At 44.1% G+C, this 16,229-nt stretch overlaps 1 protein-coding gene across 1 annotated transcript in view; it reads left to right on the forward strand.

Annotated features, from left to right (window-relative positions):
• The first annotated feature begins 416 nt into the window (after positions 1-416).
• AREL1 (apoptosis resistant E3 ubiquitin protein ligase 1) overlaps positions 417-16,229 on the forward strand; it is a 17,475-nt gene continuing 1,662 nt past the window's right edge. The window contains exons 1-17 of the mRNA XM_010169729.1: positions 417-678; positions 1,838-1,897; positions 2,551-2,777; positions 4,461-4,698; positions 5,688-5,857; positions 5,936-6,116; positions 6,844-7,091; positions 10,685-10,762; positions 11,272-11,413; positions 11,813-11,934; positions 13,672-13,747; positions 14,110-14,219; positions 14,739-14,918; positions 15,072-15,197; positions 15,397-15,526; positions 15,613-15,671; positions 15,859-15,948. Coding sequence (XP_010168031.1) covers positions 588-678; positions 1,838-1,897; positions 2,551-2,777; positions 4,461-4,698; positions 5,688-5,857; positions 5,936-6,116; positions 6,844-7,091; positions 10,685-10,762; positions 11,272-11,413; positions 11,813-11,934; positions 13,672-13,747; positions 14,110-14,219; positions 14,739-14,918; positions 15,072-15,197; positions 15,397-15,526; positions 15,613-15,671; positions 15,859-15,948 — 2,328 coding nt within the window. The 5' untranslated portion in view covers positions 417-587. The remainder of the gene's footprint in view (positions 679-1,837; positions 1,898-2,550; positions 2,778-4,460; positions 4,699-5,687; positions 5,858-5,935; positions 6,117-6,843; positions 7,092-10,684; positions 10,763-11,271; positions 11,414-11,812; positions 11,935-13,671; positions 13,748-14,109; positions 14,220-14,738; positions 14,919-15,071; positions 15,198-15,396; positions 15,527-15,612; positions 15,672-15,858; positions 15,949-16,229) is intronic.

Below are 16,229 nucleotides of genomic sequence, written 5' to 3' on the forward strand. Positions count from 1 at the left end.
GCCCTCTAGATCTGGGCAAAATCAGTTTGAGAACAGTACATGGCATTTTGTGGGGTGCGAAGGCTTGAAGCGGTGCCTGATCCTCAGCACTCCTCATGAGCAGCACGCAGGTTCTTAGCTGCTGCATGAGACCCATGAGCCGGATGAAACTTATGGAGGCAGGTTGTGTTTTGTTCTATCTTGAACCTCCTAGTTTCAGTGGGTCATATAATGAAATGAGATCATGACAGGTGAAGGTTGAGGGTATGGTGAAGCCTAGAACCTCATCAACAGCGATACCTTCATAGCACCCCTCCTGTGGATTTGACGTCTAGTGATACTCTTGCAGCTTACACCTCTCACATGTTTCTACTTGCTAGATTTGTCCACAGCAATGGAGAGATCCAACTTTTCTCTCTCCTTTACTTACTTTTCCAGGGAAGCTAGCAAACAACAGGCTACGGAGAGCAGCACTGCAGGACAACCCCTTTCCACAAAGAGGAAGAAATTGCTGTGCTCGGATCCTCACCTTTCATCAGTGATTCTGTGATGCAAGCTCCAGGAGTTTCTCCTTCTGTGATAATCTTCTCTATGGCCTCTTCTTACTGATGTTTGCCCCAGTGTTGGGCACAAAGAGGACGGATGCTGAAGGATGGGTACCCTCCTTTTGCCTTTTAGAACATGGGCACTTGTGTAAAGGTATGTGGTTGCTCTTTGGTTGGAGGGCTGGAATATCTGTGGAGGCCAGCAAAGGGGATTTGCTGGGCTGGAAAGTCATGGCTATTGTTGGCGGGGGGAAATACCTCATTTAAGCTTTCTGCATGCTTCAGTTGCTGCTGCTGTTGAGATGACTGATGAATAACTCCCTTTTTGTGTTTGTTTAGAAAAAGAAAAAGCAGCTTGAATGCACAATGTAGCTTCTCACTAACTGAATGGTGACATGGCGAGCTATATTGTCTGCATTAGCCTATGCCAAATTGTTTGTCTAATTGTCACACACGTTCCTTGCTGCTGCTCTTGTTCCATCTGTCAGCTATGTCTTATCCACCAAACAGCATGTTGTTGTTCTGGGTGTGGTCTTTTTACTACATGTTTGTTTAGCAGTCCCCTCAGTGAGAGCTTGATTCTAGATTGGTGTCTCTAAAAATGGCTGTAATCTTGATAGCGTACAAAGCCAAGGTTTTAGCTTGTGTGTTGATCCACGAGAGTTTCAGCAGAGAGGCTGCACTTTGCAGAAGCGAGTAGAATACAGATGGACTGTTTTCCAGTTGCAGTCATGCTTTATGTAGTAGAGTTACAGGGGAAAAAATTGATTCAGGTCTGCCCTGGAAGGATTTTGTTTGTTCTGAACAAATGGGGCTGGTTTTGTCCACAACCCTTTTATTCCATGGCTTTTTCTTCTAAGGTTGCTGGTTGAGGGTCAGCTTCTGTCCATTCTGGTGGTGGCTCTGTGGTGTGCTTTCATGGCAGACTAGAAGTTAACTTTGTGATTTGCAGTAGCAAGTAGGTGTGAGAGTTTGAGTGGCTTTTGGCCACTGCTGTCGAAGTTGGTGATCCTGCAAAAAGTGGCTCCTCCTTTCAGTACTCAGAGCCTGCTGTGACTGTTTTCTGAGGATAATATGTTGTCTTTCTTATAGATCCTTGAATCTGAATGGGAATCTGTGATGGGAGGAGAACTGTTTCTTGTAGCATGCTGTGCTGTTTGCATATTTCACAGTCTTACGGAATAATGCTTTAGGGATGTTCTTGGAGAGGAAGATGATCGATAGGTATTTGTCTGAGGAATCATAGATTAAATTTAGGCCAATGTGTGTGAGGAAGAGTCATTGGACTGGACTTGGCCTATTTTGTGTTCTAGATGCAGCTGTGATCCTCGGCTGTGTGTCTCACCGAAGGGACCTGATGTTTTACATTATTGGTAAGTGAAGGAAAGGCTGCCACTGTATTTGTTGACCTCTCCATAGGCTTTAGAGGGTTTCTTGAAAGCTTCTGCTTTCATGTTAGTTCAGAGTCTACCTAACAAACATGAAGTTACTGTCAGCCCACACTGTGCCCTCCACCTGGCAGACTTACCTCTCCACCATTCTTCTTGTTCCTAAAGTCCTTCCATTGACCTCATTCCCGAGCCATCCCCTTACTTTTTCTTTTGAGAACTAGTGCAGGGTTGTTGCCTCCATGATGCTTTTTAATCAGGCCTTAATGTGATGTGCAGGGGTTGTGTGGTTATGCGACTGTTTCCCTTAAAGGAATCTCTGTAGTTCTAATTTGCAACTCAGAGGGAATTCAGTGCTTCTGTTGGGATGTCTGCTAGCCATACCTGAGACTCTGTACCACCTTTACCTATTTCCTCTGTTTGCAAGCATTTGCAGAGTTTTAAGGGACTTGTTATTCTCTAACCTTACTCATTGCATAACAAAAACTATAAATGTTCACACAATCGCATCTACCTTAAGCACCTAATTTGCAGTTGAGTAGAATGTCATTAATAAAAGGCTGGGCTGATGCAGAGGGGATTGTGGTGCCTGACTCAGCCATCTGCTGCAACCTCCCTCTGTTCTCTCCTTGCTGCAGGTGGGATCACAGTATCTGTGGTAGCTTTCTTCTTCACCATTAAGTTCCTCTTTGAGCTTGCCGCACGTATAGTCAGCTTCCTTCAGCATGAGGACCGGGAACGCCGAGGGGAGCGGACTATTTATGACTACGTGCGAGGCAACTACCTGGATCCCCGGTCCTGCAAAATCTCCTGGGATTGGAAGGACCCCTATGAGGTGGGCCATAGCATGGCCTTCCGAGTGCATGTAAGGGAATATTTTTGTTTCCATGCAGCTTTTGGGGCAGGAACAGAGGTCTGGGTTAAGGGTGGGCTCTTCAAATGTTTTTTGTTGAGGCCAAGCTGAATGTAATGTAGGAGTAAGAAAGCCATCTGTTTGTCTTCTGCCCCCCTCTAACTGTGTTGCAAAACTCTATAAGTGCATATCTGAGGTTTGTACTTCTTAAAATCTTATCTCCCTCTCTTTAGAATCCTCTGAAGAGCTGGAGGAGACCAGGCTTGTCCTATCTACTGCTTCCTTCACTGGGAAGTGAGTGGGCTGAGCCTTGCCTTCAACAGACTATCTTTTGGTGCTATCTTTTGGTTGTGCAGCTGAAGCTGGGAGTGTCAGAGTGGGCATTTTACCAACCCAGGAGCTGTAAAGCTTCATGGCTGCTCCCTGTTCCTCCAAAATGTAGTGTTATTCTGTCTGGGAAAGCCTCCCGAGGACTCTTGTTTCCCTCCAAATTCCAAACGGCCAAGTCTAGGGGGATGTGACAAGGATACCAATAAGATGGGTGGGGAGGTCTGAACACTGAGAGTTTGGAGCTACGTGGAGGAAGTTTGAACAGGTTTTGCAGGGCTCATGTGCCCACTTTTCTGCACCACCTTCCCCACTCAGAAAGGTTTCAAAATAAGAAGAAAAGTTCAGCCAGGTTGCCATACCCATCCCTCTCGGGAAGGCAAGGAGAATTCTTCTGCTTGAGGGTGAGTGAGGAGTTCTGACTCCAGGGCAGGCAGTGAAGAAAGAGCTGAGGGGAAAGGGACTGGTTCTGTTCCTGCTGTTTAAATTTATTCCCTTCACCTTACTGACTCTCACTCATGGCAGCTCCAGCAATGTGCCCTTCTGCTTCATGCTTGTCTTGCATTTGCTTAGCCCTTTATTCATCAACAGTAGCTCTTGCATGCACTAGTTTCTCTCACTGACAGGCAAGATACAGACTACTTCAGGCCCCACGCCCTCCCTTATTTAGGAACAGGGAATAATAGTAACCTTTTCCTGAGTGCAGGCTGACTGCAGATGGCAGGCAGGATTTGGCCCAGAAACTGCTGGCTCTTGAAGAGCCGTCCGTGCACTTAGGGTTTCCAGGTGTAATTCTTTCCTTGTAAGCAAATACTGGTCAAGGTATGTTACCTTCTGAAATTGTCTGGCAGATCACTTCAGTGATTGAGCTGCCTGTGATTTTATCTAACTTGTTGTTTTCATGCTGATGCTTCTTATCAGTACAGACTGGGTTAGCTCCTTAGGTCAGCATCTTCTCCACACTGTTGTCTGTAACAAACCGGTGAGAGCTTTTCCGGAGCTTAGCTGTACAAATGGACAAGATCTACTTGTTTCTCCGAAAGGGTGTGGCTTTTTTTCCTTTTGGTAATGAGCTCTCTTGGTTTTTGCTCTGATATTGCACCGACAGTGCAGAGAAGAAATGCCGAGAGGCAAGTTCTTTTTCAGGGCACTCATTTGAACCCCAGCACAAAAGAGAAGGAGGCTGTTCAATGCCGCCTTGTGCCCTGTTCGCTTGGGAGAACACAGCTTGTGTGACAGAGCTGGCTCTTATTTTTTTCCCTTTGCTGAGCTAGAGTTCTTGCCCCTGTTTCCCCGAGGCGACTTGCTTTCTCTTTCTCTGTGCACTGCATTTTTTTGCTGACCTGGACTTCTCCATTTCCCATGCAGTTATTCTATAAAAATGGGCAACCCTTCCCTGCTCACCGGCCTGTGGGGCTGCGAGTTCACATCTGCCATGTGGAGCTAGCAATTGATATTCCTGTAACCCAGGAAGTTCTTCAGGAGCCTAATTCCAATGTGGTGAAAGTGGCCTTCACTGTGCGCAGGGCCGGGAGATATGAGATCACTGTAAAACTCGGTGGCTTGAATGTGGCCTACAGCCCCTACTACAAGGTGTTTCAGCCAGGTAAGGTCTAAGTGGCCCTCTAATGATTCAAAGTAGATTTGGAGGCAGTTAGATAAATATGTTTCCAGCTAAAATAGGTAGGTGACAGGGAGAGGGTTACCCTTCACCATTTTCCTTTTGCCACGTGTAGATCCCAGCAATAGACCCATGACTAAAGCATACTTACGACTACCAGTACGTGGTAAAATAGAAACTGCCTTACAGAATAAGTCACTAGTGCTGCTTAAACTCCCTAACCACTTGTGTCATGTTCTCTGTTTTGTAGTAACTTCCTCATGATCCATCTAGTAGTCAGAGAATGCCTTTAGTGAAAGTACTGAATTATTGTACCTGAATTGGAAGTGTTGTCATGACTTAACTCTTCCTCTTTTGAATACCCTACTCTATTCCTTTGAGCTTCTGGAGTAGTTGATAGCTTTGATTATACACTTTAAAAACATTTCCTTTTTATCTATTTTAAATTTGTTACCTTCTGCTTTTGTTTTTTTGACCCCAATCGGCATCTTTTATATTTCATGTACGTGTTCATTGAAAATATCTCTATCCCATTGCATTGTGAATAGATAGAAAGCTTGCTAAGATACCCTTTCAGAAAGAGGAAGCTTAGATTTAGCTCAGATTCTCTCCAGACTAAAGTTTGGTAAGCTGAATTTGCAGGTTTCCTTGGATGTCAGCTGACTTGTACTTTCTACGTGCTGTGGGAGTGAGTTCTTGAGCTGAACGTTAGAATAGTGGAAAAAGCATTCTTTAGAGGGCTGGTAACTCGGTTGGCTTTATCAGTACTAAGTTTCTGACCCAAGACAAACCCTGTGCAACCCCACCATGTATTTCAGTGCTCAGATACTTTGGGTTTTTTGAATGAAGGGGCATGGAATGTGTTCAGATTTGATCCATTTTCAAGGGTATTGTGCCCCTAGTTGCTTTTCCTTTGCTCTTTGTAGCTTCACTTTGGAATTTGTTTGACTCTAAACTATTGGTGTCTTCTTCAGGGATGGTGGTTCCCTCCAAAACCAAAATTGTCTGCCATTTCTCCACTCTGGTGCTGACCTGTGGGCAGCAGCACACTCTGCAGATAGTTCCCAGAGATGAATATGACAATCCCACCAGCAATTCTGTGTCCCTGATAGATGAGCACAATTACAGCCTCTCCATCCATGAGGTGAGTGCAACCTCATCCCTTGCTGCTTGACTTCGGGTGAGCTAGAGAGTCCCCTTTATTAATTTGGTTTTTGTTTAGCTGGGTCCTCAAGAAGAAGAAAGCTCTGATATTGTGTTTGAGAAGTCTGTGGTGTCCAATCGGCAGACCTGTGAAGTGTTCTTCAGGCTCACCTTGCACTGTAGGGGATGTTTCCACGCCTGCATCTCCTACCAGAACCAGCCCATAAGCAATGGTGATTTTGACATCATTGTTCTAAGCGGTGAGTCAAGAGCTACTCAGTATTCATTCTCCAGATGTCCTCTTACAAGATGCTTCACACACTCATGTAGCAGAGCTAGATGTGGCTTCCCTGCAGGCTAGCCATGCTTAATTCCATGCGAGGAATGCCTGTTCATTTAAAAATGCTGCACTAAATGAATTTGCTGCTGACAAGGGAGATCTCTGAAGGCTGATACTCTCTGTTCTATCAGCAGATAAAAGCACATGTGTTTTTTCACCTATGTCAGGAGATTTACCTCTGAAATTAGGCAATTTTTACTGCTTGCATCTGAACCATACTGTAAGTGAGCCAGTCATGTATTGTGTGTTAAGCTCTGAGAATGAAGAACACTGCGTGTAACCTATGTGGTTTTTTTACAATGTTATAATTCCTGGTTTCTTCAGGAGGGAGCCAGTCTGCAATGTGGCTGTCACGTGGCTATGCCTTCAGGCTGGTGCTCTGAGACAGAGGTTCTGTATGCCTTTTTCTTTTTTTCTTTAACCAGTCACTGTCTGAAGCCAGGACAGACAAACTGCTGTCTTGAAATCTTTTCACCCCACTCCTGGGTTCTCTTTATCAGAGTTTATTTGACCAGGTTTTCCTTTGGATGTGCAGCCTTTTCTTTAAAATCATAGTAACTAATTTGGTGGTGGTCTGTGGATTCTTTACCTTTTGATTCTAGTCTCTGTTAAGATTTACACAACTCTTCTATATCTATTTCCCTCAGAGAATGAAAAGAACATTGTAGAACGCAATGTGTCCACCTCAGGTGTCAGTATTTACTTTGAAGCCTACCTTTACGATGCTCCCAGTTATACCAACACTCAGTGGCAACTTCCACCAACACACCTGAGCTCCTCCCAGCGCCGTCCTTCTACTGCAACTGAGGATGAAGATGAAGATTCTCCCTCTGACATCCAAACCCCTGAGAAAGTGAAGAAACCTAAAAAAGTGTACTGCTATGTGTCACCTAAGGTAGATATCACAAAGTTACCACTCTTTAGTGCATGTTTAAAGTATACTGCAACTGAAGAGCTTCCTTGTGCCCTGTATCTTAGGGCTGCAGATTTAGGAGCCTCAGATTTGGTTAAAAAAGGTTTGTCTAAGGGCAGACAGCAAACATGGAACTCATGGCTGAAAATAATGTTAAAATGCTCCTTGAAGTTTTAGGACTCTGCGTGTCTTTCTAGGTCTGAGCTAAAGCCTGCTGGTAATTTTCTCACTGATTGTTCCATAGTTGTTCTATTTGTCTTTCCTTTGCTCTGGTCAGATCAGACCCACAATTCCTTTTCTCAATTTCTGATACCTGTAGATCAGAACTTAAAGGAAGATGCTCTCAGATTTTGTGTCTTTGTCTTTCCTGTTTCTTGAATGTTTCATGGAAAAGAAAAGGAAAAAAAAATTAGAGGACAAAGGGTAAATGTATAAGTAAGAAGAAACAGGATTCAAGCAAGTCAAGAGAAACTGAGGATCCTCTTAGAGTACAAATACGTTAACTGAAACCTTTACCACTTAGTGCATTCAGGGAAACTAGAAAAAAAAGATTCCACTAAATCTACTGATAAATTTAAATTGACTTTGACAGTATCCACCGAGGGTGTTAAGAGCTGGCTGATTTTGTTGCGAGGCCACTCTCCATAATTTTTGAGAAGTCGTGGAGATTGGGGGACATCCCAGGAGACTGGAAGAAGGCTAAAGTCATCCCATCTACAAGAATTGCTTAAAGGAGGATCAAGGAAATTATAGGCCCATCAGTCTTACTTCAGCTCCTTGGGAAAGTTATGGAATGAAGCCTACTGGGGGGTATCACAAGTCAAATGAAGCATGTGATTGGGAAAAGCCAGCACTGATTCACCAAGGGCAAATCGTGCTTGACAAACCTGATTGCCTTCTACAACAAAGTAACCTGCTTGTTTGATGTGGGGCGAGCAGTGGACATGGTCTTCCTGGATTTCTCCATGGCTTTCAATAGGGGTCCCCACAGCCTCCTCCTAGAGAAACTGATGTGTTACAGTTTAGACAAGTGGTCTGTGCAGTGAGTGGGGAACTGGCTGACAGGCCACACCCGAAGAGTGGTGGTAAATAGCTCCTTTTCAAACTGGCAAACTGTCACAAGTGGGGTCCCCCAGGGATCGATATTGGGCTCAAGGCTGTTTCATATATTCATAAGTGATCTGGATGATGGGATCAAGTGTACTCTGATGGAGTTTGCTGATGATACCAAACTGAGTGGGGGAGTGGACACTTTGGAAGGGAGAGCCACCCTGCAGGAAGATCTGGATAGGCTGGAAGAGTGGGCTAACAAGAACCTTATGAAATTCAACCAAGACAAATGGGAAAGCATAATCCAGGTGTGCAGCACAGGCTGGGATCTACCCAGCTGGAGAGCAGGTCTGTGGAAAGGGACCTAGGGGTCCTGGTGGACAACAAGGTCGATATGAGTAAACAGTGTGCTGATGTGACAAAGAAAGCCAACAGGATGCTGTGTTGCATCAACAGGGCATCACCTGCAGAGATAAAGAACTTGTTATCTTACTCTACCTGGCATTTGTCAGGCCACATCTGAAATAGTGTGTTCAGTTTTGGTCCCCACTATCCAGAAAAGATGTGGACAGGTTGGAGAGGGTCCAAAGAAGGACCACAAAAATGATCAAAGGGCTGGGAAACCTGCCATGTGAGGAAAGGCTGAGAGAATGGGGTTTGTTTAGCCTTGAGAAAAGAAGGCTTAGGGGACACCTTGTCATTGTGTTCCAGTATTTAAAGGGTGGCTACAAAGAAGGTAGAGACTACCTTTTTACAAGGAGTCACGTGGAAAAGATATGGGGTAATGGGTGCAAGTTACTCCTGGGGAGATTCCAATTGGATGTAATAGGAAAGTATTTCACAATGAGGACAATCAGCCATTGGAATAATCTCCCCAGGGAAGTGGTGGATTCTCCAGCACGGGACACTTTTAAGATTTGGCTGGACAAGGTGCTGGCCTATCTTGTCTAGACTGTGCTTTTGCCAGGAAAAGTTGGACCAGATGATCCTTGAGATGGATGGATCCTTGGACCAGATGATCTTTCCAACCTGGTATTCTATTAATCTATCGGTCTGAATGCATTCTGAAAAATACAGTGATAAATATCAAAGTGAAAGACTAATGCAGGAATTGCTTTCTGGAGAAAGAGGGCTGTGAAACAGTTACAGGATGTAACTGTTACAGGATGAAAGGTGTTGCTGGGGATTTCTAAATCTCTCCTGTGTGTGGCTCTGGGACTGAGTGCTGACTTTGGGAATGAGTGCTGGGTCCTTGTGAGCTCAGCATCCTTTCATCCTTGGAGTGTCGTTCTGGACTTTCCTACCCTTTTCTACTGCCTCACCTGGTAAAGGACATCACCAAATGTGGGTGCTGTTGCAGGTTCCCGTTAGGTGCCAGAGTTATTAATGCAGTTCTAATGCTTGCATAATTGTATCCCTGGATATCTCTACATACACCTAGAGCATCTGTGCTGTACAGTAGATAACTATTACTGTGCTGTTATTTCTTTAAAGGATTGCTGTTCATATTTGCTCTGTTTCTGGAGAAATGGTGCTCGTCATTTTTTCCAGTCATTGCAGCTAGAACAGGCTTGTGCAGGCAATGGTTTTGTGTTTTGTCTAAAGATGCTAAAATTTCATGTTAGCTTGCTCTCCAGAAGGCGACAGTTCCACAGTTAGTAGTTATTTGTTCTGGCAGAAATACCCTGAGGAGAAATTTCTGCAAATCTCCTGGATTTAGCAATTGCAAGTGCTTTTTGAAAGCTGTTTGAAATGGTTGGGAAAATCAGAGAGTAGTATTAATAGTTCTGTTGGGCAGTGTGACTTTTTCCAAAACCTTTTTGTCAGTGCATTACAATCTTGTCCTGAATTCAGCTTCTCAAGTGTACTTAACACTACCTTCCAATTAGACTGGTGATGTTCTGCTGAACACAGTGCCTTACTGCTGTAAAGTCTGTCTCATGCTGGTATCCCACGTGCATCATAAATGCACGCGGTAAAGTCTTACTGACAAGCTGCTTACAGTTCTGTACAGCTTTAGAGGTTTTTATGTATTGTGCCAGAGGAAGATGTCACCAAATGTTGCAGAAACCTCTCCCTGGGGTTGGAGGGAGGTCTGGATCCTTATGGATCTCTTATGCCTCGTGTTTTAGGAACAACCCTTAACAGATGTGTGATCTGTAACATGTTCTTGGGGGCCTACAAGAAAGCTGGGGAGGGACTTTTCATAAGGGCAGCTAATGACAAGACAAGGGGAAATGGGTTTAAACTGAAAGAGAGGAGGTTTAGCTTAGATATTAGGAAGAAGTTTTTCACTGTGAGGGTGGTCAGACACTGGAACAGGTTGCCCAAGGAAGTTGTGGATGCCCCCTCCCTGGAAGTGTTCAAGGCCAGGCTGGATGAGGCTTTGAGCAACCTGATCTAGTGGAAGGTGTCCCTGCTGATGGCAGGGGGATTGGAACTAGATGATCTTTAAGGTCCCTTCCAATCCAAACCATTCTATGATTCTATGATTCTATATGATTCTTTTCCTTCTGGTTCCTCAGCAATTCTCAGTGAAAGAATTCTACCTGAAGATCATTCCCTGGCGCCTTTTCACCTTTAGAGTATGTCCTGGCACAAAGGTGAGCCTCCTTCCACGTAGCTGTCGCTGCACCTCCATGTTATAAGGTTGTGGTCCTTGTGAATGACAGTCTGGTTTTTGCTTTTGGAGAGAAGGGCTGCCACTCACAGAGCAACATTTTGTTGCATAAAATTCAGACTTTGAAATTCCCTCTCAGTGCCTAAATTCTGCTAATATTTATGAATAGGAGCCAGTTGTATCACTCCTTCCTGCCTTCCTACCAATCCTAGGCAAAAAATCTTGATTTCTTTTGCATTTCTCTTGCTTATTTTCCTCATAACCTTTCTAAATTGCTGTGGTTGTGTCCACTGAAGCCCCTAGACTAAGGTGTGAGATTTGAAGCAGCATTGATACTGCAGTCTGGATGCTTGAGATAAGTGTTCCTGTTAACTGTGTCTGCATGGGTGAGCAGGGTAAGTCTTAGAGGGCGAGTGGTGTTGCTTTGTCTACTGAATATGCTGTGCCTTCTGCATGATGGGTTTACCCTTTCTTGCATCTTTTTGCTGCTAGTTTTCATACCTTGGTCCTGACCCTGTGCACAAATTACTGACACTGGTGGTGGATGATGGAATCCAACCCCCTGTGGAGCTCAGCTGCAAGGAGAGGAACATCTTGGCAGCCACTTTTATTCGCTCTCTGCATAAAAACATAGGTAAAGGGGTGGTGAGGTGGGTACAGTAGTCAGGAAGTTAGCACTTGAATCTGCTAGTTTCCCTTGGCAATAAAGATTGTCAGCACTGAATAACCTCCAATGAGAACTCTGATTCCTGGAGTCTCATGTTCTGTTCCTGTTGGTGCTTCCAGTGAATGTATTTCATCATTCCAGCTTTCCTTTTCAGTTTGGCTTTTCTGTCAGGCTCTTTGAAAGTGCACCTGTGAGTATCTGAATGTCAGCAAGACTAACTGCAAACTGCCTTTAGAGTTCTGTTTCCAAACTTTGCTCTAATAAACTCATCCTTGGGCTGTAAAGCTGACCTGTGCAGTTAGTCTTAGGAATGCCTTCTAGAGGTGTTGACAGCTCAGACCTGACTGAAACTGTCATTATTCTCAGGAGGCTCAGAGACCTTCCAGGACAAAGTGAACTTCTTTCAGCGAGAGCTGCGTCAGGTGCATATGAAAAGACCTCATTCCAAGGTAACGCTGAAGGTCAGCCGTCACTGTCTGCTGGAGTCGGTGAGTGTACAGGTCACTTTGATTTAGCCCAGTGCTTCCTCCATCCTTTTCCTTCTGCTCCATTCCTAAAGAAATCTGAACTGGAATGTGTTAGGGAAACCATGCTAAAAATGATTAGTCCTTCTGTTTCAAGGCAGATGCCAATAGACAGCTTGAGACAGGAAAAGGAAAAAAAAAAAAATCTCAGGGTAGCTCCTCTATATTCAGGTTTGGTGTTATGTAGGATGCTGTGTTCCTTCTTTACAGCCAGTAAGATCAGATCAATTTCTTAAGTAATTAGGAAACTGATAATTTTTTAAGGAACTCATTGCAGAGTAAATTAGGGCCTGAGAGATGTCTAGGGTAAATGCATGCACAGCCTATAAAAGCAGGAAATCTCCTGGTGCTATTCTGTCCCCACTTTACATGGGAACCTGGGGCCCAGAGAGAGACTGTCTACCTGGACCAGGTTTGGAAGCAAAACCTAGAGCTCCCGAGCCTTTACTGTGTTTTTGGTACAGAGCCATTCAGTGAGATAAGCTGTCAAGTCAGGTGTTACTGAGCTGCATGCACGAAACTCTTGCATCGACAGGCTTCTAGTAGTGGTTCTATTTGATGATAAAGTATTCTGTACAAGTCCTTGAGTTAAGTCTTCACCAACGCTGACCTGAGCTGAGGTGTTCCTGAAATCAAATTTGAGAGTCATTCACATAATACAATTCTTAACTGACATTCTAAATACTGTGTACAGAGGGCAGGCAGTTATCCTGCTTATCCACATGTCTCACAACAGTAATGTTATAAAGATGGAAAAGAACATTTCTGGGGAAAGCAGGAGTGGCTGGGATTTGCACTCAGTAAATCTGTGTTTTCAAATATTTTCTGCACATAAGAGCTTGCAGTGTTTACCAGATTATGTTTCGGTTAATAGCTTGCTACGAAATGACTTAACTTCTAAACAGTATTTCCATTACTATTTTTTCATGATATTTTGGACATTCCTGCACTGTCACAAGCACTGGTGTTACAGCCTAGTAAGACAAAATAAATTAAGTGCTGTAATAATAAAAAATATAAGCTTTAGTGTCCAGGGTTGACAGGCACAATGAATGTGACCAATGTGTTCAGCCCAGAGCTGTGACTAGTGTGATGCCCTAACCTATTTGAGGATAAGCTAAACCAAAGCCACCTGTATGACTGAGGACTGCTGTGTAGCTTTAAAAATTTTCTTTAATTGGAATCTGGAATGGGGACACAGGAAGCTGCAGACACTTTAAATATTTTTTCTCTTTTGCATCGTGACATGCTTTAAGTACGAACTCAGTGAACCTTTCAATCTATTTTCTAATGCTCTCTGAAATGTTCCTTTTTTTAAATCTAACTCGTGGGATGACAGTGCTTTACAGAAATTGCTCCTTCCCACAGGCATTTTAATACTTTAAACAATACAGTACTGCAGCCTTGAGAGGGTTACATCTGTGCTGTGCTAAGACATCACACTGGTTTTAAGATGAGCTGTATTTATGTGAATAATGTCTCATAATAGAAAATGAGGAATTTACTTCTGTGGCTTTGGGCATATAAAAATTAGACCTTAGAAGTTCCTAATTCTCAGTTTTATACTTTAGAGTACTAGACTGTTTCTTGTTTTTTGTGTTGCTTAAATTGCCCCTCCACATGTGCAGGATTGCATGTTGGTTATGGGGTGCCAAGCAGAAATGGCTGCTGCTATTTTATTTTTTCTGTTTATTTTTACAGTCTTTCAAAGCAACACGAAATTTTTCTGTTTCTGACTGGAGCAAAAATTTTGAAGTGATTTTTCAGGATGAAGAAGGTGAGTTATCCTGTGAATGTATTTGAAGAGGAAGTGAAAGGAATGACGGTGGAATAGTTTTAGGCTGAAATTCTGGTTTCTTGTAGTTTGTGGCTTTGCAGCCCTTTTGCTTTCTCACAGATGTTAGTGAATTATCCTGCTGGTGCTAGTCTATCCCTACTTCACACAGGAACCTGAGGCCCAAAAAAAAAAAAAAAAAAATATTAGGACTAGGTTTGGGAGCAGACCCTAAAGTTCTGGAGTCCCTGTATACTGCTTTTTTGATATGGAGCTGTTCACTGCGATGAGCTCTCATGTCAGGTAGTACTGAGCAGCACACATGAAACTCTTGAACTGATGACCAAGCTTGTTCTATCTTGTAGCTCTGGACTGGGGAGGTCCTCGCAGAGAGTGGTTTGAGCTCATCTGTAAGGCGTTATTTGATACCACCAATCAACTCTTTACCCGCTTTAGTGACAACAACCAGGCCTTGGTGAGTCTGCAGTTCCTACGCTGAATGCACAGAACTGTCAACCAGCGTTGACATGCTGCTGGTTAATAATGCTGCTGCTAAATTCATTAAGTGGTGTGCAACCTTACCCATTCTTTAGCTTGCCTGCATAGTCACTTCCAGTGCCTGTCTCAAAGCTTTGCTTAAGGATCGTAACCCACTGAAGTGTGAAAGAACTGGCTGGATCAACAGCAGAAGTTAACCAGTCAGCAGGGAGGTTGGATTTCTGGGCAAGAGGAGTTGATATCAGAGTATCTGGAGGTTCTGTTGGGTCTGAATGTTTCAGAATCCATTTCTGCTCTCATAGAGCTTGTGGCCTGTGCATGTGAAACATCTCGTATTCTTCCTAAGAAGGCTCAGGCATTTTCTTGGCTTTAAGGATATTACACTAAAGCTCCTGGGGCAGCCTGAGAGATGCAGTGACCTGAACTGGTTCCATACTTGCTATTTGTGCTAGTCTTGTCTGGTACTTGGATGTTTAATTTTGTTTCCTCTTCGCAGGTGCATCCAAATCCAGGGCGTCCCACATATTTACGACTCAAAGTGTATGAATTTGCAGGCCGCCTAGTAGGAAAGTGTCTGTATGAATCATCTCTGGGAGGCGCTTACAAACAGCTGGTTCGAGCTCGCTTCACCCGATCCTTTCTGGCTCAGATCATAGGACTTCGTATGCATTACAAGGTAAAGCTTCCCAGCCTTGTCTGAAGCCTGTAGTGGTCTGGGGAGAGGTTGAACGTTGGTGGGTGTAGCAGAAGCAGAACCAGAGTCCTGGTTAACAATGTTTGGGTGTTTTTTCTTCCCTCCATGTCCCTGCCGTCTTTTTCTTTCACACAGTATTTTGAAACGGATGATCCAGAATTCTATAAGTCCAAAGTTTGTTTCATACTGAACAATGATGTGAGTGAGATGGATCTGGTCTTTGCTGAAGAGAAGTATAGCAAAACAGGACAGCTGGAGAAGGTGAGGGAGGCAGCTCCTGAAGGTGGGATGCTTTAACTTCTTCTGCCTGTAGCAGGGGAGGCTGAGAACTCTGCTATGTGCCCCAGAAAACTGAGCTTACTCTGGGCAGTAGCTCCTTGCTTGGGTTTATTCTGGTTAGGAGTTCAGGTTTGGGGAATGCTGCTGGTCACACTCACATCAAGTTTTCTCCTGTTTTCAGGTGGTAGAGCTGGTGGCCGGAGGGGCTCAAGTGCCAGTGACCAATGAAAACAAAATCTTGTATCTAAATCTGCTTGCGCAGTACAGGCTGGCCAGTCAGGTTAGAGAGGAGGTGGATCACTTCCTGAAAGGTAACATGCTGTCTGCTCCCTGCTCCTCTCTGCCTTTATGTCCCAGGGGATAGTACTTGCTGCTCTTCTCTCCTCTTCTCTTCCAGGTCTTAATGAGTTAGTTCCTGAGAACCTCCTGTCTATTTTTGATGAGAATGAGCTTGAGGTAATTGCTGCCTCCCTAAGCATCTCTACCCTTACTTCCCCTCCTCTCTGACAAATGAAGCGCTTTCTGGATCTGGAAAAAAGCCAAAATGTTTCTTTAAGCATTTTAAATGTTTGTAATTTGTACAGTAGCTGTTGCCTTGTTTCCTGGGCTCTTGCCTTTCTGACTGCAATCTCTTGCCTTTCAGTTGCTGATGTGCGGTACTGGAGATATCAGTGTCTGTGACTTCAAGGCACATGCTGTGGTGGTAGGGGGATCTTGGCACTTCCGTGAGAAGGTAAGTGAAAGGGTTTCTCCATCCTGCTTGCTGAAACCAGTTACCCCAGCTACAGCAGAAGACAACTTAAACTGGGAACAGATTTCTTGATTGGAACTTAGGCTTCCCGAAGGACAAACTGGAAGATTCGGGGGTAAGGAGTAGGACTGCATGCATTATGAAATAATGTTTCCTCCTAGAGAGATCCTTTGGCTTGGCTGATGCTTAATCAGTTACCAGCAGATAAAAATTGGCAGCAGTGGTCTTTTTAAGAAAATCCAACAAAGCACTAATTAAGAACA

The sequence above is a fragment of the Antrostomus carolinensis genome, unplaced genomic scaffold, assembly GCF_000700745.2.
Source record: "Antrostomus carolinensis isolate BGI_N321 unplaced genomic scaffold, ASM70074v2 scaffold2356, whole genome shotgun sequence".
NCBI classification, from domain to species: domain Eukaryota; kingdom Metazoa; phylum Chordata; class Aves; order Caprimulgiformes; family Caprimulgidae; genus Antrostomus; species Antrostomus carolinensis.